The sequence below is a fragment of the Glandiceps talaboti genome, chromosome 14 (genome assembly GCF_964340395.1).
Source record: "Glandiceps talaboti chromosome 14, keGlaTala1.1, whole genome shotgun sequence".
NCBI lineage: Eukaryota > Metazoa > Hemichordata > Enteropneusta > Spengelidae > Glandiceps > Glandiceps talaboti.
This window is the reverse complement of record NC_135562.1, coordinates 13077732-13105646: the sequence shown is the minus strand read 5'-3', so window position 1 is coordinate 13105646 and position 27915 is coordinate 13077732. Positions and strand designations below refer to the sequence as shown.

General features: G+C 34.4%; 1 protein-coding gene across 1 annotated transcript in view; it reads right to left on the bottom strand.

Moving 5' to 3' along the window:
- Window positions 1-7806: 7806 nt before the first annotated feature.
- The window catches only part of LOC144445282 (uncharacterized), a 127807-nt gene continuing 107698 nt past the window's right edge, over window positions 7807-27915 (bottom strand). The window contains exons 74-100 of the mRNA XM_078134823.1: window positions 27406-27752; window positions 26920-27006; window positions 26189-26492; window positions 25547-25701; window positions 24834-24991; window positions 24363-24472; window positions 23736-23905; window positions 23293-23379; window positions 22650-22791; window positions 21927-22084; window positions 21122-21326; window positions 20556-20734; window positions 19832-20075; window positions 19403-19560; window positions 18951-19099; window positions 18319-18437; window positions 17487-17650; window positions 17031-17117; window positions 16254-16625; window positions 15764-15842; window positions 15089-15241; window positions 14433-14596; window positions 13789-13875; window positions 13406-13541; window positions 12384-12538; window positions 11468-11622; window positions 7807-10876 (exon numbers count right to left, since the gene is read on the bottom strand). Coding sequence (XP_077990949.1) covers window positions 10702-10876; window positions 11468-11622; window positions 12384-12538; window positions 13406-13541; window positions 13789-13875; window positions 14433-14596; window positions 15089-15241; window positions 15764-15842; window positions 16254-16625; window positions 17031-17117; window positions 17487-17650; window positions 18319-18437; window positions 18951-19099; window positions 19403-19560; window positions 19832-20075; window positions 20556-20734; window positions 21122-21326; window positions 21927-22084; window positions 22650-22791; window positions 23293-23379; window positions 23736-23905; window positions 24363-24472; window positions 24834-24991; window positions 25547-25701; window positions 26189-26492; window positions 26920-27006; window positions 27406-27752 — 4499 coding nt within the window. The 3' untranslated portion in view covers window positions 7807-10701. The remainder of the gene's footprint in view (window positions 10877-11467; window positions 11623-12383; window positions 12539-13405; window positions 13542-13788; window positions 13876-14432; window positions 14597-15088; window positions 15242-15763; window positions 15843-16253; window positions 16626-17030; window positions 17118-17486; window positions 17651-18318; window positions 18438-18950; window positions 19100-19402; window positions 19561-19831; window positions 20076-20555; window positions 20735-21121; window positions 21327-21926; window positions 22085-22649; window positions 22792-23292; window positions 23380-23735; window positions 23906-24362; window positions 24473-24833; window positions 24992-25546; window positions 25702-26188; window positions 26493-26919; window positions 27007-27405; window positions 27753-27915) is intronic.

Below are 27915 nucleotides of genomic sequence, written 5' to 3'. Positions count from 1 at the left end.
ATATGAACTGTAGATAAAAACACGAATTCTGAGCTCGTAATGAGCACAGATTCCAGTCACAACAAGTGTTGTCGTCTGAATGATAAAGTTTGGCTTTAAAAGTTATCATTTTATCCAGTAATTCTTTCCTTAGATCCTTGTATAAATTACAGTAAAACATAAAGTGTACTTAATTCTCTGTTGAATTTTGGCAAAAGTCACATTTCCTGTCTTCGACTTGAAGCCTACACAATGAACTGTAGATGAAAAAGGGTAGTGAAAGTTTTGAGAATGAATGGAATATGCGGGTGAAAAGTAAACTCAGTAAGCTTACTAATCAGAAAGAACTACATATCATGTCGTGCAGGAAAAAAAAAGGTTCTGGGGAAGAGTAAATGACGTCAAATACATTCAGGCATAATTTATGATACCATGAACTCCTTGCATATATATTGAGGATGACTTCGACTTTATGTCGAGCCAAACACAAAGTTTAAGTTTTTATCCGATTCCATCGGTTACTTGAATGCAATGTTTGGTGAATAATTTGTTTGTTTGTTTGTTTGTTTGTTTGTTTGTTTGTTTGTTTGTTTGTTTGTTTGTTTGTTTGGTTGTTTGTGTATCTTGTTTTTGTTTTATTGTAATCTGTAGACTTCCATTATATTGGATTTCGTCATCCTCTGTTATAATTCATTACCATATTTTTGACGACATGCACTCACAAAAGTCGCGTTTTTTCAAAGTACAGAATGGGGGAGGGACCACAATTACTAGACAAATAAGAAAGAACTCACACACACACACACACACACACACACACACACACACACACACACACACACACACACACACACAGATGTCACAGGTTTAACTTGAACTGGTCTAATTTCTATAAATAAAAAAAGTACAACACCTGTACAGCGAAATTGCTAGTATGAAAAAACTATGCTTATTATCTATAAATTTAGAGTACACTTGAAAGTTACTGACGGCTGGTCGTGGCAAATAGTATTATAAAACTATACTCAATTTAAATTTGTTATAAGAAAGAACATGTTTCAATGGTGACGTTATGGTGAGTTTCTTTCATTTACAGCAAATTCAAAATACTCACAATGTTCGACGTACAGTCTTGTTTGTCTTGTATTGAAGCTCAGACTTGGGGCACACTGTTGGTAGTGCAACACATACAACTCGTGGATGAGATTGTCAATTGTTCACGAATACATTGCACAGTTTTACACAATGTATTATTCTCAGTCCGGCAAACATTGAGTTTCCAAGCAATAATAGAGTTCAGAACTTCCTTATTCTGAAATCCAACAGCATACTACAGCAATATTGTAGGTTTATAACAGATCAAATGCCGAAGATCAGCTCCCAGAAATGTCCAATATTTATCCCTTTTCTACTAAGTATCAAAACAACTCTATTGCTACACACGATTGGATGATCCTAATTGCCGCCAGGTGTCCTTCATAGTTTATGCAAATTCAATCACCTTGTTTATCTACTTGTCAGCCATCTGTCGAAACATGTTATGCGAATTTACTACTTATTAAGTGAGCTTATATGCAAGTAAACATTATGCTTTTGATTTTCATAAACTAGTCAACATTCAACAATACAATATGAATCATATAATTATGACTTTACAACCGGTCATACACTCAACACAAAATATTATGTTGTAATACCTTCGAATTCTTCCACCTTTCGATCACCCCTCCACCTTCCAATCAACAAAAATTTCGTCATCTTTTAAGAAATGTATTACAATCATAACATAACAAAGATATCGACCGATTCTTTAACGCCGCTCATGGTGAATTGAACGACAGCGAAAACATGAAACGTTCGCAAGAAAATAATTTTAACATATGCATTTACGACCAAAGTTGTTTCACTTGACAGATAATTAACAACACTTTTACTGCTATAAAACACAGCATGATCGATTGTTATTAACGGAATCGAAGCTTTTCATGAACATGAAAGTAAAGAAACTCTCTCTGCAATCGCTATCCTGTTTAGTCTTGGTTACCCAGACTCTCACCACCGGGGCCACAGCCAGGGGCCACAGGGCCGCTTATACGAGACCACCCGGACGTGAAATTACGCGTGAAACTACGCGTTCCCAGAAACCCATGTTATTTTTACCCCTTCACTTATCATCGTCAAATACTTATACGTCAAAAATCTCGATAATTTATTTATTCTGAACACATCTTCAGTCACAAGTGTTTTGTGTTACATACATGTATATCCACTAATTTTGTTACTGCTCTCTGTTATTCTTATATATATGTATTGTTGTATTTGATGTCGGAGAACTGTGTATCCCTCACAGCCCGAACCAATAATGATATAAAGGTTAATGCATAACGCTCAATTTAAGGTGCGCGCCCTCTACGACAAACTTTGACGTTTCACTTGTACATAGTCACTTGTGTAACCAAACTATTCATCTACCCAGATTGATTGTATCCCCAAGTGTAAAAAATCCATTTCACATATTCATACTATAGCCTGCTTAGTTTATTACTGTGTTAAAAAACTTTGGTCATATAATTCATACTACACTGGGAACTGCATGATCCTCATTGTACAGGCGGCACACACCTGTAACATAGTTGTAACAACCAGGTTTACACACAGACACAACCATGTACACATACACGTATAAATACATATATACATACATACATACATACACACACACACATACATACATACATACATATATCCATACATACACATACATACACAGACACACAGAAAGACAGGCGTACACATACATACATAAACATTATACATACATACATACATACATACATACATACATAGACAGACAGACATGCATGCATGAGTGCATGCACACACACGTATATACATTATACATACATGCATACATACATACACGCATACACACAGAAATAATTACTCTTAAAATCACCATTAGTATATCTGATATAGAACATTTATTATTTTACAATAGGAAACAAAGAAATCAGAAAATAGCTTTATATGCAGAATTTTGTAAATAATTCTAGTCATAAAATTCATTTCTATATTTCATACATACATACATACATGGGTATTAATTATATAGTGTACATACACTGTGTATATATATATTGGTTTACATGTCATTCTAGTCATAGTGTTATATATATATGTTAGGGTTAGATTTCTAAATAATCATTATCAGACCAGATGATTAACTTTATACTTTTAAGAAAAAGTGGAAAAGTGGAACTAGACATTTAGCCTTGGTATGTATGTATGTATGTATGTATGTATGTATGTATGTATGTATGTATGTATGTATGTATGTATGTATGTATGTATGTATGTATGTATGTATGTATGTATGTATGTATGTATGTATGTATGTATGTATGTATGTATGTATGTATGTATGTGTGTGTATGCGTGTGTGTGTGTGTGTGCGCGCATGTGTGTGTGTGTGTGCGTGTGTGGATGGATGGATGCACACATGTATGTATGTGTACATATGTACATAGTATGTGTGTATGTACATACATACATACATACATGTGTGTGTGTGTGTGTGTGTGTGTGTGTGTGTGTGTGTGTGTGTGTGTGTGTGTGTGTGTGTGTGTGTGTGTGTTGAAAACATTACAAAGGCTTGATATGCATATATTTTTGGCCACCTTCATGTACGGTATTCTTAATACACACCAATACATTCATTTTAAATTTATGATTGTATGCAAGCAGAAAGTACTGTTATGCAAATTAATATACAAAACAAAAGATTTCAATTGCACATAAAATAATCCACAGAAATCTAGGTAGGGTGAAATATTGTCATGCTATTAGTTAAAATTGACATTTCATATATTTCGTCATGGTTTCTTTCTGTCATTTCATTGGTTTCTATGCCAACAATATATACAACATATTTGGTTTCCATGACAACTGTCTATACAAAACAAACAATATTGATTTGAAGGACAAAATTTACCATATTCTGTATTCTCGTAAGCCAGAGAACATTTTTCTGACCATGAAATGAAAAATAATTTGTTTTGGACGGTGCCGAAATAAAGGCTTGTGATTTTTTACGACTTATGATGTACATGCAAATAACATTGGTTTCAAACTGTATATACAAAAGATATAACACCAGTTGCCATGACAACTGTATACACATGAAATAATATTGGTTACTATGGTAACTTTATAAGCAGATAAAATAGGTTACTATGACTACGATATAACAAACAAAATGGGTTGCTATGACAATGAAAGTACCACTTAGTAATTATGATATCATATGAACTGTAGATAAAAACACGAATTCTGAGCTCGTAATGAGCACAGATTCCAGTCACAACAAGTGTTGTCGTCAGAATGATAAAGTTTGGCATTAAAAGTTATTATTTTATCCAGTAATTCTTTCCTTAGATCCTTGTATAAATTACAGTAAAACATAAAGTGTACTTAATTCTCTGTTGAATTTTGGCAAAAGTCACATTTCCTGTCTTCGACTTGAAACTTACAAAATGAACTGTAGATGAAAAAGGGTAGTGAAAGTTTTGAGAATGAATGGAATATGCGGGTGAAAAGTAAACGCAGTAAGCTTACTAATCTCAAAGAACTATATATCATGTCGTGCAGAAAAAAAAAGGTTCTGGGGAAGAGTAAATGACGTCAAATACATTCTGGCATAATTTATGATACCATGAACTCCTTCCATATATATTGAGGACGACTTCGACTTTATGTCCAGCCAAATACAAAGTTTAAGTTTTTATCCGATTCCATCGGTTACTTGAATGCAATATTTGGTGAATAATTTGTTTGTTTGTTTGTTTGTTTGTTTGTTTGTTTGTTTGTTTGTTTGTTTGTTTGTTTGTGTATCTTGTTTTTGTTTTTTTGTAATCTGTAGACTTCCATTATACTAGATTTCGTCATCTTCTGGTATAATTCATTACCATATTTTTGACGACACTCACAAAAGCCGCGTTTTTCAAAGTACAGAATGAGGGAGGGACCACAATTACTAGACAAATAAGAAAGAACTCACACATACAGATGTCACAGATTTAACTTGAACTGGTCTAATTTCTCTAAATAAAAAAAATACAACACCTGTACAGCGAAATTGCTAGTATGAAAAAACTATGCTTATTATCTATAAATTTAGAGTACACTTGAAAGTTACTGACGGCTGGTCGTGGCAAATAGTATTATAAAACTATACTCAATTTAAATTTGTTATAAGAAAGAACATATTTCAATGGTGACGTTATGGTGAGTTTCTTTCATTTACAGCAAATTCAAAATACTCACAATGTTCGACGTACAGTCTAGTCTTGTTTGTCTTGTATTGAAGCGCAGACTTGGGGCACACTGTTGGTACTGCAACACACACAACTCGTGGATGATATTGTCAATTGTTCACGAATACATTGCACAGTTTTACACAATGTATTATTCTCAGTACCGGCAAACGTTGAGTTTCCAAGCAATAATAGAGTTCAGAACTTCCTTATTCTGAAATCCAACAGCATACTACAGCAATATTGTAGGTTTATAACAGATCAAATGCCGAAGATCAGCTCCCAGAAATGTCCAATATTTATCCCTTTTCTACTAAGTATCAAAACAACTCTATTGCTACACACGATTGGATGATCCTAATTGCCGCCAGGTGTCCTTCATAGTTTATGCAAATTCAATCACCTTGTTTATCTACTTGTCAGCCATCTGTCGAAACATGTTATGCTAATTTACTACTTAAGTGAGATTATATGCAAGTAAACATTATGCTTTTGATTTACATAAACTAGTCAACAACACAATATGAATCATATAATTATGACTTTACAACCGGCCATACACTCAACACAAAATATTATGTTGTAATACCTTCGAATTCTTCCACCTTTCGATCACCCCTCCACCTTCCAATCAACAAAAATTTCGTCATCTTTTAAGAAATATATTACAATCATAACATAGCAAAGCTTTTAAAGATATCGACCGATTCTTTAACGCCGCCCACGGTGATTTGAACGACAGCGAAAACATGAAACGTTCGCAAGGAAAATAATTTTAACATATGCATTTACGACCAAAGTTGTTTCACTTGACAAATAACAACACTTTTACTGCAGCTATAAAACACAGCATGATCGATTGTACGGGAGCTTTTCATGAACATGAAAGTAAAGAAAACTCTCTCTACAATCGCTATCCTGCTTAGTCTTGGTTACCCAGACTCTCACCACCGGGGCCACAGCAGGGGGCCACGGGGCCGCTTCTACGAGACCACCCGGACGTGAAATTACGCGTGAAACTACGCGTTCCCAGAAACCCATGTTATTTTTACCCCTTCACTTTATCATCGTCAAATACTTATACGTCAATAGTCTCGGTACTTTACTATTTATTCTGAACACATCTTTAGTCACAAGCGTTTTGTGTTACATACATGTATATCCACTAATTTTGTTACTGCTCTCTGTTATTCTTATATATGTATTGTTGTATTTGATTTCGGAGAACTGTGTATCCCTCACAGCCCGAACCAATAATGATATAACGGTTTATGCATAACGCTAAATTTAAGGTGCGCGCCCTCTACGACAAACTTTGACGTTTCACTTGTACATAGTCACTTGTGTAACCAAACTATTTATCTTATGTCATGAGACATAATTTTACGTACCCAGATTGATTTTATCTCCAAGTGTAAAAAATCCATATCACTGACTCAAAATTTCACATATTCATACTATAGCTTGGTTACAGTGCTTGTGGTACTTAGTTTATTACTGTGTTAAAAAACTTTGGTCATAATTCATACTGCAGTGAGAACTGCATGATCCTCATTGTACAGGTGGCACACACCAGTAACATAGTTGCAACAACCAGGTTTACACACAGACACAATCATGTACACATACACGTATAAATACATACATACATACATACATACATACACACATATACATACATACATACATACATACATACACACATATACATACATACATACATATACATACATACATACACACACATATACATACATACATACATATATCCATACATACGCATACATACACAGACATACATACATACATACACACACACAGACACAGAAAGACAGACGTACACATACATACATAAACATTATATATACATACATACATACATAGACAGACATGCATGCATGAATGCACGCACACACACACACACACATATACATTATACATACATGCATACATACATACATACATACACGCACACACACACACACACATGAATGCATGCACACACATGCACACACACACACACACACATGCACACACACAAATAATTATTCTCAAAATCACCATTAGTATATCTGATATAGAACATTTATTATTTTACAATAGGAAACAAAGAAATCAGAAAATAGCTTTATATGCAGAATTTTGTAAATAATTCTAGTCATAAAATTCATTTCTATATTTCATACATACATACATACATGGGTATTAATTATATAGTGTACATACACTGTGTATATATATATTGGTTTACATGTCATTTTAGTCATAGGGTTGTATATATATGTTAGGGTTAGATTTCTAAATAATTATTATCAGACCAGATGATTAACTTTAGACTTTTAAGAAAAAGTGGAAAAGTGGAACTAGACATTTAGCCTGGGTATGTATGTATGTATGTATGTATGTATGTATGTATGTATGTATGTATGTATGTATGTGTGTGTATGCGTGTGTGTGTGTGCGTGTGTGTGTGTGTGTGTGTGTGTGTGTGTGTGTGTGTGTGTGTGTGTGTGTGTGTTGAAAACATTACAAAGACTTGATATGCATATATTTTTGGCCACCTTCATGTACGGTATTCTTAATACACATTTTAAATTTATGATTGTATGCAAACAGAAAGTACTGTTATGCAAATTAATATACAAAACAAAAGATTTCAATTGCACATAAAATAATCCACAGAAATCTAGGTAGGGTGAAATATTGTCATGCTATTAGTTAAAATTGACATTTCATATATTTCGTCATGGTTTCTTTCTGTCATTTCATTGGTTTCTATGCCAACAATATATACAACATATTTGGTTTCCATGACAACTGTCTATACAAAACAAACAATATTGATTTGAAGGACAAAATTTACCATATTCTGTATTCTCGTAAGCCAGAGAACATTTTTCTGACCATGAAATGAAAAATAATTTGTTTTGGACGGTGCCGAAATAAAGGCTTGTGATTTTTTACGACTTATGATGTACATGCAAATAACATTGGTTTCAAACTGTATATACAAAAGATATAACACCAGTTGCCATGACAACTGTATACACATGAAATAATATTGGTTACTATGGTAACTTTATAAGCAGATAAAATAGGTTACTATGACTACGATATAACAAACAAAATGGGTTGCTATGACAATGAAAGTACCACTTAGTGGAAGGCATCGTATGAAAATACCCGACAATAAAAATTTGATATGTCAAAAATGTTGCAAATTTAGTTGAAAGTACAAATATTGTGTTCCATCAGACTCAGTTGACGATAACACTTTTTACAAATTATTAAGTGTGGCCATGCCATTTGTCAAACTTTTCTATTTTTTTCTAATTTGATATTCTGTACGTCAAACTACGAATCTACTCCTCGAAAAGGACCAGATCAAATATGTGGAGGCATAGTATTATTATTATTCAGATATAATTTGATATATTTTTGCATAATTTATGGATATGGACATTGGACAGTCAAAACTTTATCATTCAAAGCTATGAAATTCAAGTATTTAATATATTATGATAATTCGTTTAAGGGACTACCTGATTAATAACATTACTATAAAAAAAGGAGTACCCGATTAATACAAAATTATGTAACTATAAGTTGACTGAAATGTACATGAAGAATTATTGTATTTATGTAACCTGTACTCTAAATTTATTTGTTCTCTTACTTAATTGAAACCTGATTCTACTCTAAGTTATTAAAACGTACAAAATTCTTATACTATTAAAAATGTGCTACTTACAAACAACAAATTTTAGGACAAACTTCTTGAAGTACATTTTATCTACAATTCCAGTCCAAAATATGATCCAGATGTACTAAAAATTACAGAAAAACAGAAAAATTGTTGTTGTTTTTTTACCTAATTTTGGCGGGAAAATATACACAAAAATTATCACTCCAAAGTCTACTTCTTTTCACTAAGATATTTGATAAACATTATTTCTACATTTCCAGTCCAAAATATGATCAAGATGTGCTAAAAAGTTACTGAAAAACAGAGAATTTGTCGAACTTAGTTTTGGAGGGAAAAATGTAGATAACGAATTATCACTCTAAAAGTCTTATATTTTCGACTAAAAAATCTGGTATCCACTTATTGATATGCAGTATTTCTACAATTCTAGCCATATAACATAAAAATCACAATTTCAAAAAAATTACAGAAAAACAACTTAATTAAAGCGGGAAAAATAGTCAGTACTTACAACAAAATTCAATAATAACATATACAATATAAACAGTACTCTACATTTATTACAACTAGTTCATTAAAATTTGCAATAATTTTTTGTCACACAATTAATACATATTTACAAATATAATTATCAGTATTGTTTGAAAAAATTTCTCTTCAATAATTCAAATTTTTATTTACACATGCAAATTTATTGACGAATAACCATGACTACTACTAAGTTAAATTTAACTTTATAAATAATGATTTGAATAATGGGACTGTGAATATTGTAATGCTTCAAATAGCTTGGGTTAGTCTCTCAATCCACCAAGTTCACATTTTCAAGCATTTGTATGTAGACTGCTAATCTACAATGATACAATACGTTGTCATGGTTACATAGATTTGCATATATTCAAATATGACCCCATTGTACTGTACGAGTAGATAGAATTCTGCCAATTGTTTTTTTAAAATGACAAGCTGACATGATGTGCTTCTTAAGCAATGCGAGAAAAAAAATTCTCCCTGAACATGGTATGAGGTGCACAGCGCCCTCTAACTAGTACTTTCTAAATTAAACTAGACAATAAACTATAAAACAAACTGTATGTTTATCAAAATATGAAATTTTATCTTCCATGATGGACATAAATAAAACATGGTTTAGTAGAATCTAGGTGTTGGATCAAGCTTTTTAAAGCAAAGTATACCTCTATCATATCATCAAGCAGAAAGGCATGATTTAATTTTGAGTAAATTTTTGATCACTTTTATCGTCCTTGCTTGACATGGATTGTCTGTTGTGAGGTGATTCTGAAAATTCTAAGTAATTTACATTACTTTAATAATACTCTTTATTATATTCAGTACTTTTATTAATTTCATCTTCATTCATAATTTACATTTTTACAATGATTTACAATTCCAGCAACTCCTAAAGTTAAAGGAGTGTGTATTTAATTGCTTTTGATTAGAATCCAGTTAATTATAGGGATAGATTTTTTGAATTTTGTAATGTTGAAATAATGACTTCAAAACCCCCATCTGCATTGATAGCATTGTTCAAATGTTCTGGATTGCTCAATTCAAACTGAATTCTTGCTAGATGTGTTATATTTGGAATTCTCACTTCTGCTACCTCAATATGTTTTCATTTTTCTTGTTTCTTTAGTATTATTGAAGTCAGTACTAGTATATTTTATTGCTGGTTAAATTTTCTTAGATGTCATCGACTCCATCTTTGTCATCATCTTTGTCGTTATCATCATCATCAGCTGGTGGATCTTCTGGTTTATCATCAGCAGGTTGTTCCTCACCATCACCATCACCGTCTGGTGGTTGTACTTCTAATTCTCTCTCTGTTAGGTTGTCATCTTCATCCTCTGCAAGCCATCTGTAAATAGTTGTAAAAATAGATGTGATTATAGATGGTTCAATATTTAATAACAATGTCAACTGTATGTGTGTACACAAAGGTAGACATACATACATACATACATACATACATACATACATACATACATACATACATACATACATACATGCATGCATGCATGCATACATACATACATACATACATGCATACATGCATACATACATACATACATACATACATACATACATACATACACACATACATACATACATACATACATACATACATGCACGCATGCATACATACATACATACACACACATACACACATACATACATACACACATGCATACATACATATATACATACATACATACATACATACATACACACATATACATACATACATACATACATACATACATACACATACATACATACACACACACACACGGATGCATAACAGACATAAATGTACATATACATGCATACTTATGAAGACATACTATCCGATGCACAGAGGATAGCTTTCTTAATTATTGCCAACTTTATCAAATTACAGTTTCTACTGATAATACTAATAATACCAGACACTATATACAATACTTACTTATTACAGGGGAATACATGTTCAGTTTCATCATCAGATTGTTTGATAACTATTTTATCCAAGTACCAGCCTGAACCAGTGCCCTGGCCATCGTGACCTACAATGACCTTCTGTAGAGGTCCTAGAGAAACTGCTTCAAGCATAAAGGTATCCTCCTTTGGGTAACAAAGTGTTTAAAAACATAATAAGACAAATCTGTTGTGGAAGTTTCCTTTAGTTTAGAATGAGAATAAATTACTGGAACACATATCAGGCACATTATTTTTTTTACCAATCAAAATAGTTTGCAGTGTTTGGCACAGACAGCTCTCTTTAAAACTTAATGGAAGACAAGAAATGTTTATGAAAGAAATTCAAAATTTCTGGAAATATATTGTTTGAGAAATTTACAGTACGTGTAAACTTATAGAACCTTCCAAAATGAATTTTTTTGTTTTTCAATTTAGGTCTTTAGAAGATTCGATTTTACATAGTAATGAAGTCTGGTGCAATGCATAAATTTACAATGAAAGTTAAAATTATAGACTTTAACAACAGCAAATTTCAACATTACTGCAACCCAAAAGAACAACCACTTATGTGTTTTCATGATATGAGCAACTATGTACTGGGCTTATAACTAATGTAAGCAAATGAAACAGTATTATATTTCACACTTGATATATATGCTGTAAATGATTGTGGCACACAGTGAAACTGCTTTACTTGGATGCTATGGGTTGTACAACTGGTGTATGGTAAAAGTCTGAAGCAATACACACATATACAATGATAAAGACATTACCAACTTTCACATTTTTCTTTCCTCAAAACCTCCAAATAATTGTCTTTGACGAAAATATTCACTGCATTGAAAATCTCTTTTCCTTATGATCATAGTTTCATTGACAAAAAAGCCTGGCCATTGTTTCCTTACCTTTCCAGTTTCAAATTTGTCATTCCCGTCTTTGTTTTTCCGTAGCTCTCTCTTTCCAGTATCACCTTTGTCACCATAAATGTTGAGATAGACATTAGAGTCTGTACCACTAGAGAATTGGCTACCAGTATGTACTATTACTTCATATGTTAAGACTACAATGAAATACAATTGAAAGGTAATGTTGAGATAAACATTACAATCTGTACCAGGAGAGAATTTGTTACCAGTATTTACTTTTACTTCATATATCAGGACTATAGTGAAATACAAGTAACAAACAGAAAACAGATGTTGTCAATCATACTAGTAACATATATTAAATTATAATATACACATTTTTATCATGTTTTCCTACATGTACATTGTGGTCAAAGTGTTGAATTATTATCTAGAGAGGTACAACAACTTTATATACATGTACTTCATCAAGTCTCTGCAACCTCCATTAGCAAATAGGACTGAATCCTTCATATAGCAACTTGTCCTACCAAGTCCCCATTTATACAGCTATTACAGTCCTTACAATGGGTCCATTATTTGGTGACCCATTTTGAAGTATGAGTGATTTCTTTATACATCGTTCTCTTCTCTATTTTAAGATCATTACATGGTGACCTCTCATTTTAATTCTTGATTGAAATGGAGTTTTCTTGAACAAGGTAACTCCAGATGGTCAGTCTCAGACAACACACCGCATAATCACACCGAGATCTTCCTTGGCGGCCACAAGCTTGACTAGCTCCTAAAAACTATTCTTGTGGTCCTCACCAAAAAATTGTTTTGTCATTTTATACATTATCTATTTTTGGTTCATTGACTTGTACATTTTGGCATTTTGTACATTTGTAGATATGTTCAGAGTATTTTGTAAGCTCTCAATTTCTGGCACTAAAGTTATAAAGTTATTATTTTGGCAATAAAATGCAAAAATTCAGACTTCTATTTTTGAGGTGTAGTCTATGTTAATTAATACATATTAGCACAATTAATAAATATAATTATGATTTCACAAGTCCTACCTTGAGGTGTTTCTTCCTCCTCTTCATGTTTTGCAGGTAGTTCTCTCACTATTTCCTCATCACCTTGTTCCCGTGACAACCATTTGTCACATGAGAAGGTAACCTCACTGTGGTTCATTTGATCAATAAGTACAACCTAGCACACAGAAAAAAAAGATGTTGTTTTTTGTTTAAACTGAAATAACCATGGCAACAGACTAAAGTAAAATTTACAAAATTAATGAAAAGACTCTCAAACTTGGTTGACGTAAAGCCCAATTTCCCCCTATTTTTCTTTTTCTTTCTTTCTTCATCAATTTCGATGGAATTGGAGTTCAAGCACTAAAATAACAAAAAAAAACACCAATGCAACCATAATTACCATAATTCATTGTTTAACTTACCTTATCCAAGTACCAGCCTGGACTGTCTCCATTATTGTCATGATATATACGTACTTTATACAGTTTTCCAATATTATCTACATGAATCTATTTGAAAGAAATACATGGAAAACAACAAATTATTAGTCTTAAGTGCCAATGGGGACATTTAATTGCATGCTCTTGACAAAACATACATATTTATATTATTTGCATATTATAATTATCACCATTTGCATATAGTTGTCATATTTGCATATGGTTCATTTGCATATTCTTGATATTTGCATGTACTTGACACCAATTGTATATTGCTAACAATTGCATACTATACTTGACATTTGCAGATACAAATTTCTGCTTTTATTGACATAATGTACAATTAGTTGTCATCCATACAGTTGCATGTAGTTTACTCAATGTGTATATTAATGACATAATTTGCATATTAATGACATTTGCAGATACAAATTCTGCATTTATTTACATAATTTACAATTAGTTGTCATATAGTTACATAGTTACATATACTTTACATAATATGTATATCAATGACATCATTTGCATGTTAATGGCATCATTTGCAAACACCTTCACCACATGCTATCCAAAAGGAATAAATCTACAGTACTGTTATAATACCACTAAGAATAATATTGACTTACATCAAACTCGTCAGTAGCACCAGCCTTGAAATATTGGCCACTGTCATCTCCTAGAGGAATCTCATCTGACTTATCTTCATCACCGTATACTACCATGGTAACACTGGCAGTTGTACCACTATCATCTCCATCTTTGGTTGTTACGACAACTTTGTAGTCACCCTCTGATGATAATGAAACAAAAGTTTTAAGAATAATAGTAAAAGTGAACAAATACCATATTTAATAACATAACTTATATATAATACCATAAATGACATAATTTAATATGATTTATTTATACTTTCCAATAGAAAAGTCATCCGGTCATTAATAACTTTCATTTGCCAGGGTACAATATATATCTGCAAATAAGTTGTATTTCGTCTCACGGCAGATCTCACGAGATCCCACATGAGCCATTCCGTCCATAGCAACCACGTGAGGGTGGTCAAGCTGAAAGTGTCAAACATTTAGCAACACTACTGTTCTCAATGTCATCACACATGACCATCTTGAAAGCTTGACTGGGATCACATTTGACAAAGTCATTGCTAAGCATATTTACATATCTCGCAAGATTTGCAATGAGACATAAAATCCCTTATTGCACAGGAAATGTTTTCCTATCATCTTTCAACATATTATCATGTAGACTGCAAACATGGTAGTCTTACCCTGTGGATCAGGTTTATCTTCACTAGCCAGTATTTCTCTTTCTTTCAAGTTATCGTCTTCAACCTCAGACAACCATTGACTACATTTAAATGCCCATGACTTCTCAGCTTCTGGATTACGAATGATAACTCTATCCAGGAACCATCCACCCTCTACACATAAAAAATAATAAATAATTAAGGTATATCGTTCTCACAAAAAAATGTTGATGGTATAGCAACTAAATTAAGCTTAAATTAATTTACTTTGTTTTTCTATTAATTCATATTCTTTAAAAAAAATGCACTTTTAAATTACTGGACATTGTTTGACTGTTGAAGGAAAAGTCTAATCAGACTTATTTCTGCCTCTACTTCACTTATATTGATTACTTTTATCAACTTACATAAAGTTTTTTTAACAAGGGTGATAAAATAGCACCTTAAATTGGTAACTTCCTACACTTTGAAATCTTGTAATAAAGCTCTACTGCACTTGACATGTGTTCAGCCATTGAGTTTTTCCTGCAAGGGTTTATGGGAAAAGCGCTGATGATGACATCACATACCCAAATCTTACTCCTTGCATTTGTAAAAAAACAAAGTGATTGTGATAAATATGATGTCATTATTACAACAGTTACAGCTACACTGAGGCTCTATTTTTAGTCAGAAGGGCAATGTAGTATATCTTACCTGCACCTTCACCATCATGTCCAATGACTGCTTTACTGAGTTCACCAAGATCGACTGCCTCCATTGTAAATTTCCTTTTCTGAGAATGATAAAAAGGAGTCAACATATAAAAAGTCTGCAGTAATTGGTGGACTTTCACTCAGAATTGTAAATATCACAACTGCTTCAATTTATGAACTTTTTGGAGAATATTTCAAATGTTTGCAATAGTAAATGACACTTTGCTCAAAACATTACAAAACAAAACTGTTGACACTATTAGCATGCATGTATATGTCTTAAAATATGATTAGAAAAATTTCACAAAATTTCTGCATGTCTTGCTTTGGTACAAGTGTAAAACAGTAACCATTTGTGTTGGATTATACAAATTATCATTATGTTAGGGGGTTTGACCCTATTCCTAACTGTAACTGTAACTCCCTAGCATGTAGAGAAACAGTCCACTATTATACGTTCTTCCTCTTTCTTTTTAGACTCTTGTACTAACCTTTCCTTGTGGGAATTTCATTTCCCCCTTTCCTTCGCCATCTTCCTGTCCATCTCCAGATCCACGCTGCCCATCACTTTCATTTTCCTCTTTCTTGTCATCATCCCCCTCCTCATCATCATCCTTGGGTTTATCAAGTCGTCTTTTCCCGGTATCACCATGTTCACCATAGACAGTGATGTAGACATTGGCATCTGTACCGGCATTGTCTATGTCAGCTGTACGTACTTCTATTTCATATTCTATACTTTCTAACACTTTCTTCTCAGGCCAGATGGCAGGGATTTCTTGGACTAAACTTTCATCTATTCTCAACCAACATTTTGGCTTAGAATTGAATTCTTGTAGAGTATCAGTGTCCTTCATTTTGATCTGATAAAATTCAAAAATTAGCTTAGTGTGAATTTCTGTGTTGGACACCTCAGTTGCTATATATCTTGAATTTAAATCATTCTGAGGATATATTTGTTATAACTACAGAACTGCACAGTAATAGTGGTATGAATGGTGACCCCTTCACACAAATGCATGAACACCCCCCCCCCCCCCACACACACACACAACACTAACACACACTGTACATGCCTACAAATGCATGTAAAGTATACATTGGTATACACATGTACAAACCTAGCATAGTACATACACACACATGTATATGTACATATATGCACGCATTCATCATGTGATGCAGGCACGCACATGCACACACACACAGACACACACACACTGAGACACAGACAGAGACACACTGATTAACAAAACCTGTTATCCTACCTTGTCTAGATACCATGCATGGTTATCTTCTGAACCATCAAGTTCAAATCTTATCTTGTAGATCATTCCAATCTGACCTACATTGACCTGTATAAAAAGAGAAATATAAACATTTATCAGTTTCTTCAGGAATGAATTTGTTTGGTTCAATAAAGGCCTAATCACTGAAACACAACCCTCATGGCCAGCCATCCACAAACACCCCCTTTGACCCACCCACCCACCCCACCCACCCACCCACCCACCAACCCATCCATCCATTCTCATTATCCACACCCATCGCCCAAAACACCAAATCTCCAAAATTACCAAATGAACCACTCTCATCCTAACTATGAAACAAGTCTTCGTAGAAGACACAGCTCCCCTGAAATATTTTACTTCTACATGCCATCCTACCAATTACCCCTTAATACATCATACATAGTATAGTTGACAATAATTCAATGTACTCACGTCAAATTCATCAGTTGTTCCAGGTTTGAACTTGTCAGGTTTATCTTCACCGACAACTATTACATCACTAATACCATCACTACCATACACTGTCAATGTTACTTTACACTCAGTGCCAGCATCCTCCTCTTCACCAGTTGTCACAAAGAGTTTCCACTGTCCCTCTAAAAAAATTATACAAGTACATATCAATCATTGTCACATAACATAATATGACAGAATCCTATGATGTGCCAGTGGCAAACTTCAAATAGTATGGAAAACCCACGACACTTGTCATTAGTACCACCATTGTGGCATTTACTCTGGGGCATTTGCCAGTGTGTGTTTGTGGTGCTCTTTGCAGCCATACGTCATGAGCAATTTGAGTCAAAATTTTGTTACAGAGGAGATTGGAAATTTTGAATATCCCACATTCTATATTTGGAAATAGCTCACTACATTCCATTTTGACAAACTCTGTCACATTACATACTTGGAGAACGTATACATGTAGTTCACATTCCATATTTGGGAGATATCAGTAGTGTCACTTTCCATATATGGGCAGAGTGTGCCAGGATATTGGTTCTATACTATATATGGACAGGGTGTGAGATACCAGTAATATCAAATTCCATATATGGGCATAGTGTGCCAGGATATGGGTTCTATGCCATATTTGGACAGGGTGAGATACCAGTTGTGTTAAATTCCATATTTGGGCATCGTAAGCTAGGACATGACTGGCCATCTATTACACAGCTCTACATGTGCACTTTCCCATATCATTAAATAGGCATTCACATCTACATGTAAGTATTCAAACATTTAGAAAAACACATCAACTTACGAGATTCTGGTGGTTGTTCACCTTCAGGAAGTGGTTCTGCAATCTTGTCACTCTCTTTAACTTCCAATGAATCAAACGTTTCCTCAACGGGTTCCTCAGGATTATCTTTGCCAAGTATTCTATACACAGAAATATACATTCAAAATTTATTGCAAACATCTTAATGTGATTTGAAAGAGAACTTTTACATTGTCTGTTCTTGAAATACAATCATGCTAAGTGCTATTTGCCTTTTTAATATATTTTTGTTTGACAATATGCTTTATTACTAAATATTGTTGCCAGTTTGAGCCTAACTGCTGGGGACCTGGTAGGATAGACGTTGCTATATGAAGGATTTATTTGATCAAATATGCTCACTAAAGGCTGCAGAGTTGAGGAGGTATATAAAACATCATTGTGCTGTTATTGGTCTGTACTAGAATTACAAATATTGTAAGTATTTTGAGTACAGTGTCGGAAAGTGTTATATATAAAACCTTCTGTATATACACTGGATTACCAACACAGATGAGTTTTTGTTTGAATATGGAAACTTATTATTATTATAAGCAAGGAGAATTGAACTTATTCACAGAGTGAGAAAACCAGCACAGAATGAAGTGTCCTATTAAATCTGACTATGACCTTACCTATCACATGATATCTGTGTTTCTTGTTGTGCTGCAAGACTCTCCTTAATCACCACTTTGTCTACAAACCAAGGTTTGCCAGCTGATTTCCATAAAACAATCTTCTCAAGTTCACCTAGGGTCACTGCCTCAATTGTAAACTCATCCACCTGTAACAAAAGTCAGGTGATACAAAGAGTGTCAGGGCAAAGAGATTTGGGCATTCATGATGTCATCACCAAAGTTTTTCCCATAAACCCTTGCAAGAAATCCAAAAATAACTGAACATATGTTTAAGTGCAGTAGCACATCTTTACAAGATTTCAAAGAGGAATAAGTTACCATGGTGTTATTTGATCATCCAAGAACCATACTTAAGTTGATAGTAGTAATCAATACAGTATATCATAGGCAGAAATAAATCTGACTGGTCTTTTCCGTTAACATTAAATGGAAAGCCTACTGCTGCATACCTTTCCTGGTTGGTCAAAGACTGTCTCTCCATTGATTGGTTTAGCTAATAATCTCTTGCCAGTGTCACCTTTCTCTCCATATATGGTCATATACACCTCAGAATCTGTAGCTGCATCCTCCTCTGTTGATGTGTGTACACTCACATGATATGACATTACTATGGAAACGAAAGGAAAATCACTTTTACTTCAAAATTATGGAATTCAGAGTTCAGTGTTTTCTTCAAAACTTGAAGTGGGACAAAGGTGAGATCATCTTAGCTTCATTTCTTATACTTCGGAAGCCCTGAAAAGTCATATCTCCCTACAGACCAATACATTTGATAACATGAACTACCCCCTCTATAGACCATAAAATTCAATAAAAGAACTACCCCCTCTATAGATCAACAAAGTCAACAACAGAACTACCCCCTCTATAGGCCATACCTTGTAGAGGTTCTTCATTCTCTCTTATTGTCGGAAATTCCCTCACGATGTCACTGTCCTCCTGTGTCCTTGACAACCATTTGTTGACATCAAACTTGTACTCGCCATCCTCCTCATCTTTGAGTGTGATATGTTTGATATGTAGTGATGGCGATTTCTTTTCTCCAGTGCTCTCATCTGATTGGTCATCTAACCAAACTCTAATCTTGTGTACTTGACTGAACTGAATGGTACCGACATTGACCTGTATTGACAGTCACAAACATTGTTTCATCAGCTTTGTTAGACATTTTATACTAGTAATCATGAACACTGTCTCAGATTATGGCTTATCAGTTCATAAAGACATCAGTTCTGATAATAATGATGCACTGTATGACAGACACAGACACAGACACAGACACAGACACACACACACACAGACACACACACACACACACACACACACACACACACACTCACACACAGACACAGACACATACACATAAACAGATACAGGCCTACACATAGCCAAATAAACCATGCCAAGTGTAAAAGTAAATTAGAATGCATATTGCATCCATATGATGTTCTGTTGACTAACATGCTGTCAACCGCATGGCTCTGGCACAGAAATTTCAACATGGTTGATAACTTCATAGCATAAGTGAGATACACATTATATCCAACACTGTGTATTGTGACATACACAATCAACAATTTACAACAGAAGACAACCACTTACTTCAAATTCATCTTTCTTTCCAGGTGTAAACATGTCATCCTGTCCGTTGTCAAGGGTAACAGTTTTTGACATGTTAGACGTCATGTCAGAGGTCATCTCGTAGGCAACTAAGCATACTTTGGCATTATTGAGTTCACTTTCACCATCCTCACTTGTTTCAACGATACATGTCCATTTTGCTACAAAGGAAAAGAGAAAACGTAAACGACATATCACTGTCCAAATATGGGCATTTGTGCATGAGGAATGGATGGTCAGTGGCTTAGTGATGAAATCACTTGCCTCTTACCACTGCAGTTGGGTGCAAGCGTACTCTGGGTTTTATTAAATTTTTCATTGGATCATGCTAAGTGAATGGTGTTGCATGAACACTGGACATTGTAATTGTTACATCATAGATTTCTTACACGTTCAGTAGTGTTAGACTTCAGCTGATAGAAGGCTTATTCCTGAAACATCTACTATCTGTAACTTTAACGGACTGAGGACATTTCATCACAACTTTTTACTGGAAACTGTAGATGCATTCCTTCATCAATTCAGAAAGCACAGAAACTAAGAATTACCTTCTGGGTGTAGAGTACGTGATGTTTCATCTTCACCGATCCACTGTTGGCATAGCAACACTGTCTCCTTAGCATCTTCTTGTTCAGCGTCTTTGATGACAACTTTCTCAAGATACCATTTCTTATCAGCATCATCTGAATCAATCCCTATAACAACACTCCTTAGTTGGCCTAGATCTACAACTTCTAACTTGAAAGCATCCATCTGAAATGGCAAATGACATTTAACGAGAGTTCAAATACATGATGGGATCTTTTGGATAATAATTCACCACTTTCATGACGTGTATGAGCTACATCCAGGTGTAACCTGGAGGCTTGCGATAATAGAGTCCGAATATTCAATCTCTTCGATATCTTAGCTTGCTTTGGAAGCCAATAAAAAATTATGTCTTTGTTCTTGAAAGAGGTGTTGTGAAAATTAAAGAACACACCAATAAGACTGCATGTTTTTCAATTCAATGTAAATTTACTCAAAAATAACATGACATATTTATACTCAAGTCTAACACAATGGGCACTAATCCAGAAACAGAAAATTCTACTGTGTGTTGACTCAATGTATATTTTATGTTTTACTTAATAAGTTAATGTTACTATTCTATCAACTTTTCAACCATCCAAAATTTTCAACTTACAAACTTACAATAACATACAAGCAAAAAGAATGTTCATGTTATCCAAGTATCCACAATTTCTTATCAAACTGTTGTAATGAAAACTTTCCAGGCATCTATTATTTCCGTCCATACTTGTTGAAATATCTCTTTTTACACAAAAGCATTTAATAATAATATTGCTTTACCTGTCCCTTCTGGAACATCTGCTCATTTTCAGTTGTTGGTTTTTTAAGATCTCTCCTACCAGTATCTCCAATACTTCCATTGAGTATAGCAAAGACTGTAGCATCTGTACCACTGTCATCTTCCTCACCAGTGTATACCTCTACTTGATATTGACGAACTGTAAAGTACAACGATAAAAACTTAGTTAATGGAGTGTGACCACTTAATAATGTAAAACACGGAGTAGAAAGAAATTGTCTGGAACAATAAGTTTTTTACTATTAAACATTGCTACTTTTTTTTGTCTTGCTCATCAAAAATACTACCAGCATTGTTACTTTTTCTTTACCTTAGCCATTGTCTATTGATAATTGTAATGTATTATTTGACTATGTTTTTCACAACAAAATGGTTGATTCTTCTTCATGATGGGCTTCAATGGGCACTTTTGTGTGGTGTAAACCCCAGAGTATATTCACATTTTTTGTTGGTCAGTTTGCCATTGGGTCCCCCTCAACATGTTGTTAGCAACCCACAGTACAGTCCACATGCAAACTTGGGGGGGGGGGGGGGGGGGGGCAGAGTAATACACATGATCTGATGATTTTTATACAAGTTATTTCAACTATACAAAACATACTAATATTACTGGAACTGAGTTCTTGTTGTTTATGTCAAAGGTCATTGTCGTACGAAAAGTTACCAAGATATTTCTATCACATATCAAATAACTGTTTTCTAACCTTTGAGTGGTTCTTCACCTTCTCTGATAGCTGGAGCTTCTTTACCGATATTACCGTCCCATCTTTCGTCCTCCTCTTCACCAATCCAGCAATCTAGATTAAATTCTAACTTTTCTCCAGTGTCCTGGTCCTCCATTCTCACCTGTAAACAAGTTATTTTTCCTGTCACATACTAAGATTTTCATTTTTAACAAATAATCACTGTTGTACATTTCAACTTTCTATTGACTATATCAGCTACTCTGAAGTGAAATTTTGTTGCTATGGTTACACTATTCAAAATTATGAGCAAAATTTGATGATGAACATGTCATAAAAAGTCAGATATTCCCATGAGAGAGGATTGTCATTGGTGACATAGTATCACATGATCTTGTTAACACACCATGATTGGTCCAAAGTTTTGATCATGTGACTATCATAAGTTCAGCATTGGTGACATAGTGTCACATGATGTTGTTTACCTGCCATGATTGGTCCAAAGTTTTGATCAGGTGACTATTGACTATCATAATTTCATCATGGTGGCTCTTATTCTCAGTACACAGTTTTCAATGGCTATCACTATGTAACATGAAATGACACATGAAATTAACAAATACTAACATATATTCAGTATATAAAAGTTGGTGAATATACTCACTGAGTCTACTTTCCATCTAGGATCTGGATTGGTGTTGTTATGAAACAGTCGAATCTTAGACACTTTACCAATATCACCAAAGTTGACCTGAAAACAATTCATACGAAAATTTATTCTCGGTGCCAATAAAGTGACTGAAATTTCCAAATTACCAGAACTGTCTCTTGTCATTGTATGTTGAACACCACTGGCTTCAGGGCAGCTTAGCAGACGTCCTTCGCATTGATTTTTTACTCCACTAAAAAGCAGACACAGTGTGGTGTGGCATAGAACATCTTCTACCTAAACCTGCCTAAAACTGAGTCTAGTTTCCAATCTCAAATGAACTTGCCCTTGTACAAAACAAAATAAATTTGTCATGCTACAAAACTGGAGAAACAAGTACCGGTATATTGTACTACTAGTGTGTTTAGTAAAAATGATTATGTTACAAAGACACTTACATCAAATTCATCTTCATTTCCTGGATCAAACAAGTTGGAATTCATAGATCCGTCACCTAGGGAGTCTTGTGAACTCATAGCATTCTCACCATAGACAACCAAGAAGACCATAGCTTTAGTACCAGCATCTGGTTCATCTGATGTCTTTATCCATACTTTCCATATACCTTCTACAGGATAAAAACAGTAAATAATGTGTCATTGCAACAATTTAGCGATTGGTGTTTTCACATTATGACAATCGTAAATGAACTATCGGCAAGCAAACATAGTCACTAACTAAAGCTATGAATGGACTGACCAAACTACACTCACCATAAGGAGGTGTATTTGATAGCAAATAATTCTTGAGTTGTCGCATATTCAGCCTCATTCAGAGGATGTTTACACATTAATTTCTGTAACATCAGACAAATATTTTCTGATTTTTTGCAATATATATAATGAGTATAATATAAAAGTGATAAACCACTCCCTTGGTGCTCGTACACCAGTCAGTTTTGACCAGTGAACTCAATATATGCACTTACTATCCATGATGCATATATTTCATTCACTGGTGAAAACCGACTGGTATATAATACCATCTCCAGGACGGAGAGGGTAGAGTTTAGAGTAGATATTTACCAGACTTTGGAGTTGTACTATCTTCTGGTTGTTCTGATGGAACTGGGAGTTCTCCTAGTAGAGTGATTTGTCGTTCTGTCTTTCTATCATCAACACCAGTATCAAACCACCTGTCAACAGATGAAATGAGTTTAGTTATATTGTCTAAGTGGGACGTGGATTTGTTCCTGTCTGTCTGTCTGTCTGTGTGTCTGTCTGTCTGTCTGTCTGTCTGTCTGTCTGTCTGTGTCTGCCTGTCTGTGTCTGTCTGTATGTCTGTATGTCTGTCTGTCTCTGTCTCTGTCTCTCTCTCTCCCTCCCTCCCTCTCATCAAACAAGAGATGAGAATGCAGTTGTTTAATGAATAACATCACGTCATCACCCCAAATGGAGGCATGATTGTACATGTACCAGTAAATACAACTCAGTGCTAACATGCCTTGATATATTTCCTATACACACAACTTTTGATCTAAAAGCATCATAACTGACCTTTGACACGGGAAGTAATACATCTTGTCAGATTTCTTGGTTTCTTTGACTGTAATCTTGTCTAGATACCAACCAGCACCATAGCCTTGTTCACTGTGACCAATTGTAATCTGTTTGAGTCTGAATAAGTCTACTGCTGAGATGTAGAAAATATCAACCTACAACAAAAATGCAGGATGGTATATTTTATCTGCCACAAAAATTATCAATCAATCAATCAATCAATCAATCAATCAATAAGCAAATTTCTAAAGTGCCCGTTTCAAAATTATGCATACCAATAAAATATATAAAAACAGATAGACACAAAATACAGTAATAATTAAATATATCGACATAGAAAATAAACAAAAATAGGTTAAAAGTTTGTTCACTTGAAACATTTCAGTAACAAACTTCCTCACAGTTTCAAAGTTTCAAAACAAAAGCACTTAATGAAGGGTTAATTGAGAAATGTCTGCTTTTTATAAACATTTTTAAGACTGAGGTCATTGTACCTCACCAAGTTTTTCTTATGCTTCGTATACTGTTACATATTAAATTGTGTGACGGAGTTATTCTATTGATGCGATTTGTGAAAGGAGCTATGTGCTGTAAGTGGGGCGAAGGTACAGTAATAAGCTAGGGCTTAGATAGTCAAGCTCACTGATTTTTAATGTATCCAACCCTAGGCAAATCATAACTTAATTAACCTTGTATTAAAGTTATTTTACCTGTCCAAGTTCAAACTTGTTGGGATTGTTGGTTGATTTGATGAGATTTCTTTGACCAGTGTCTCCCTTTTCACCAAACATAGTTAGATGTAAATCTGCCTCTGTAGCAGCTGCTCCTTTCTTTCCAGTATAGACACTGACCTCATAGTTATAGACTGTGTGGAAACAAAAGTAAAATCACTTTATATCACATGTAAGCCAAGCTGAACACATTCAAACGAACTATAAGGGATAGACACTCTGGTTGTTCTCATGCAAGCCAAGTTGAACACATTCAAACAAAATATAAGGGATAAACACTCTGGTCGTTCTATGTCACAATAACGTGTGTTGATATCATTGTATCTGCAATGCTCAAACATGAGTTAAAATATTCCAAATCACAATTATATTATTTTTCCCCAATTGTTATAACTACTACATAATGCATATCTGCTAACTCCCATGAGGCAATGCAAGTCCTGGGCAAGGACATATTGCAACAAAGAGAAACAAGTTTCAACTCAGTGATCTAAGCAATCACACATTATAAATAATGATGTACAATCATGAAATGACTGTCCAGATTCCACAGTTTACAAAAATATGTTACTTTATTTTGTGGGGTGGCATCCCCCTTTAAAAAAACAGAAAGATACTAACCAGGAGGAGGTGGTATATCAGGTCTGATAGCTGGTAACTCTATCATGACATCATTCATTTCATCCTCACTATCATCTGATTTATCTTTCTTATCATCTTCATCTTCCGTATCTTGTTCCTTGTTATTCTTTCCTTGTGATTTCTCACTTCTCCTGTTATTTCCCTGTCCTGGATTGTCTGGTTTATTATCATCATCATCCTTCGTGTCATCTGAGTCACCGACTTTCATTTCTTCATCTTGTTTTAACCAGTGGTTTGCAAAGAAATGAAATTCTTGATTCGTGTCCTTGTCCTTCATTTTTATCTGTAAAAACACAAAAGTTAAAATTTATAGTTGAACAGGTATCTCAAGATATTTTTGTGTCCTGAGTTCTCCACCAAGGTTCTTCTTCAAAATGACATTGTAAAGGGTAATGGAAACTATTCTTACTAAGGTTCTAAAACCATTAAGAGAGCAAAATAAACTTAAAACATACAGACAGGAAGAATCAAACTTTGAGTTTTTGCTTCCAGTTATTGATTCCAACAATCTACAGTCAGGTGACTCCATTAGGAGGTCACATGACCAGATGGCTCAACATCATTACACTGATGCCATCTGAGTGATTTGGATGCTGGGAAATCTATTAAGGCAATTCAACAAAGGTAGGTTTATCTCTATGAATGAATATTTATTAACCAGTCTGTTGTCAAACTAAATTGTTCAGATTCTGTTTAAAACATTCTCTTACCTTGTCTAAGAACCATGATGGGTCATCACCACTTTTGTCATTGAAAACCCTGATTTTATAAAGTGGACCAACATCACCTACATCAATCTGTCAATAAAAATGAAAATACGATTCCAGTAAGATTTGATATCAATATTATCACTGTCAATCACTTTTACTGTAACACTTAGACAATGCATTGATTACATGTAAGAGTCTCTCACATTTCTTTTCTTCCATCCATCCACCCCTCCCACCACCAGTCCATCCACCCTCCCATCCCTCCCTCCATCAATCAATTCATCCATCTATATATTCACCCATCCACCCACCCATCCATCCATCCATCCACTAATCCATCCATTCATCCCTCTCTCCCTCCATCCATCATTCTGTCAATCCAGCTCTGTCCATACATGTATATGCCCATCCGCCCATCCACCCACACATCTGCCCATTCATCCATCCATCCCTCCTTCTCATCCATCCATCTACATTTGTACTTACATCAAATTCCTGAGTAGACCCAGCCTCTAGTCTATACTGTATTTCTTTATCTTTATCTTCATCAACTTTCTCCGTGTCATCTTCTTCATTGCTTGGTTTTTTATCTTTATCACTCTCACTATCCTCCTCTCCTTCTTTCATCAATGGAATAACTTCACTGCATCCTTTGTCTCCGTAGATCACCATGGAAACCTTGGCAGTGGTTCCCATCTTGTCCTCTGTACCTGTTCTAACCCATACATGCCATTGACCTTTAGTACCTGATTCACCATCATCAGCATCAGATGTATCCTCTGTTTTCTCACTATCACCTTCTTTGGACTCTGGAGGAGGTACAGGCCTTTCAACTGCAAGATAAGAAACAAAACACGATTACATTGAAGTCAAAGTAAGGCAACCATATTTATTTTATGTTTCTCATCTTAATATTACTATGATGAGTCAGTCGGTTTATTTAGAAATATAAAATAGAAAAACAGCGTGTGTCTGTGTATTAGTGTGTGCACGCAT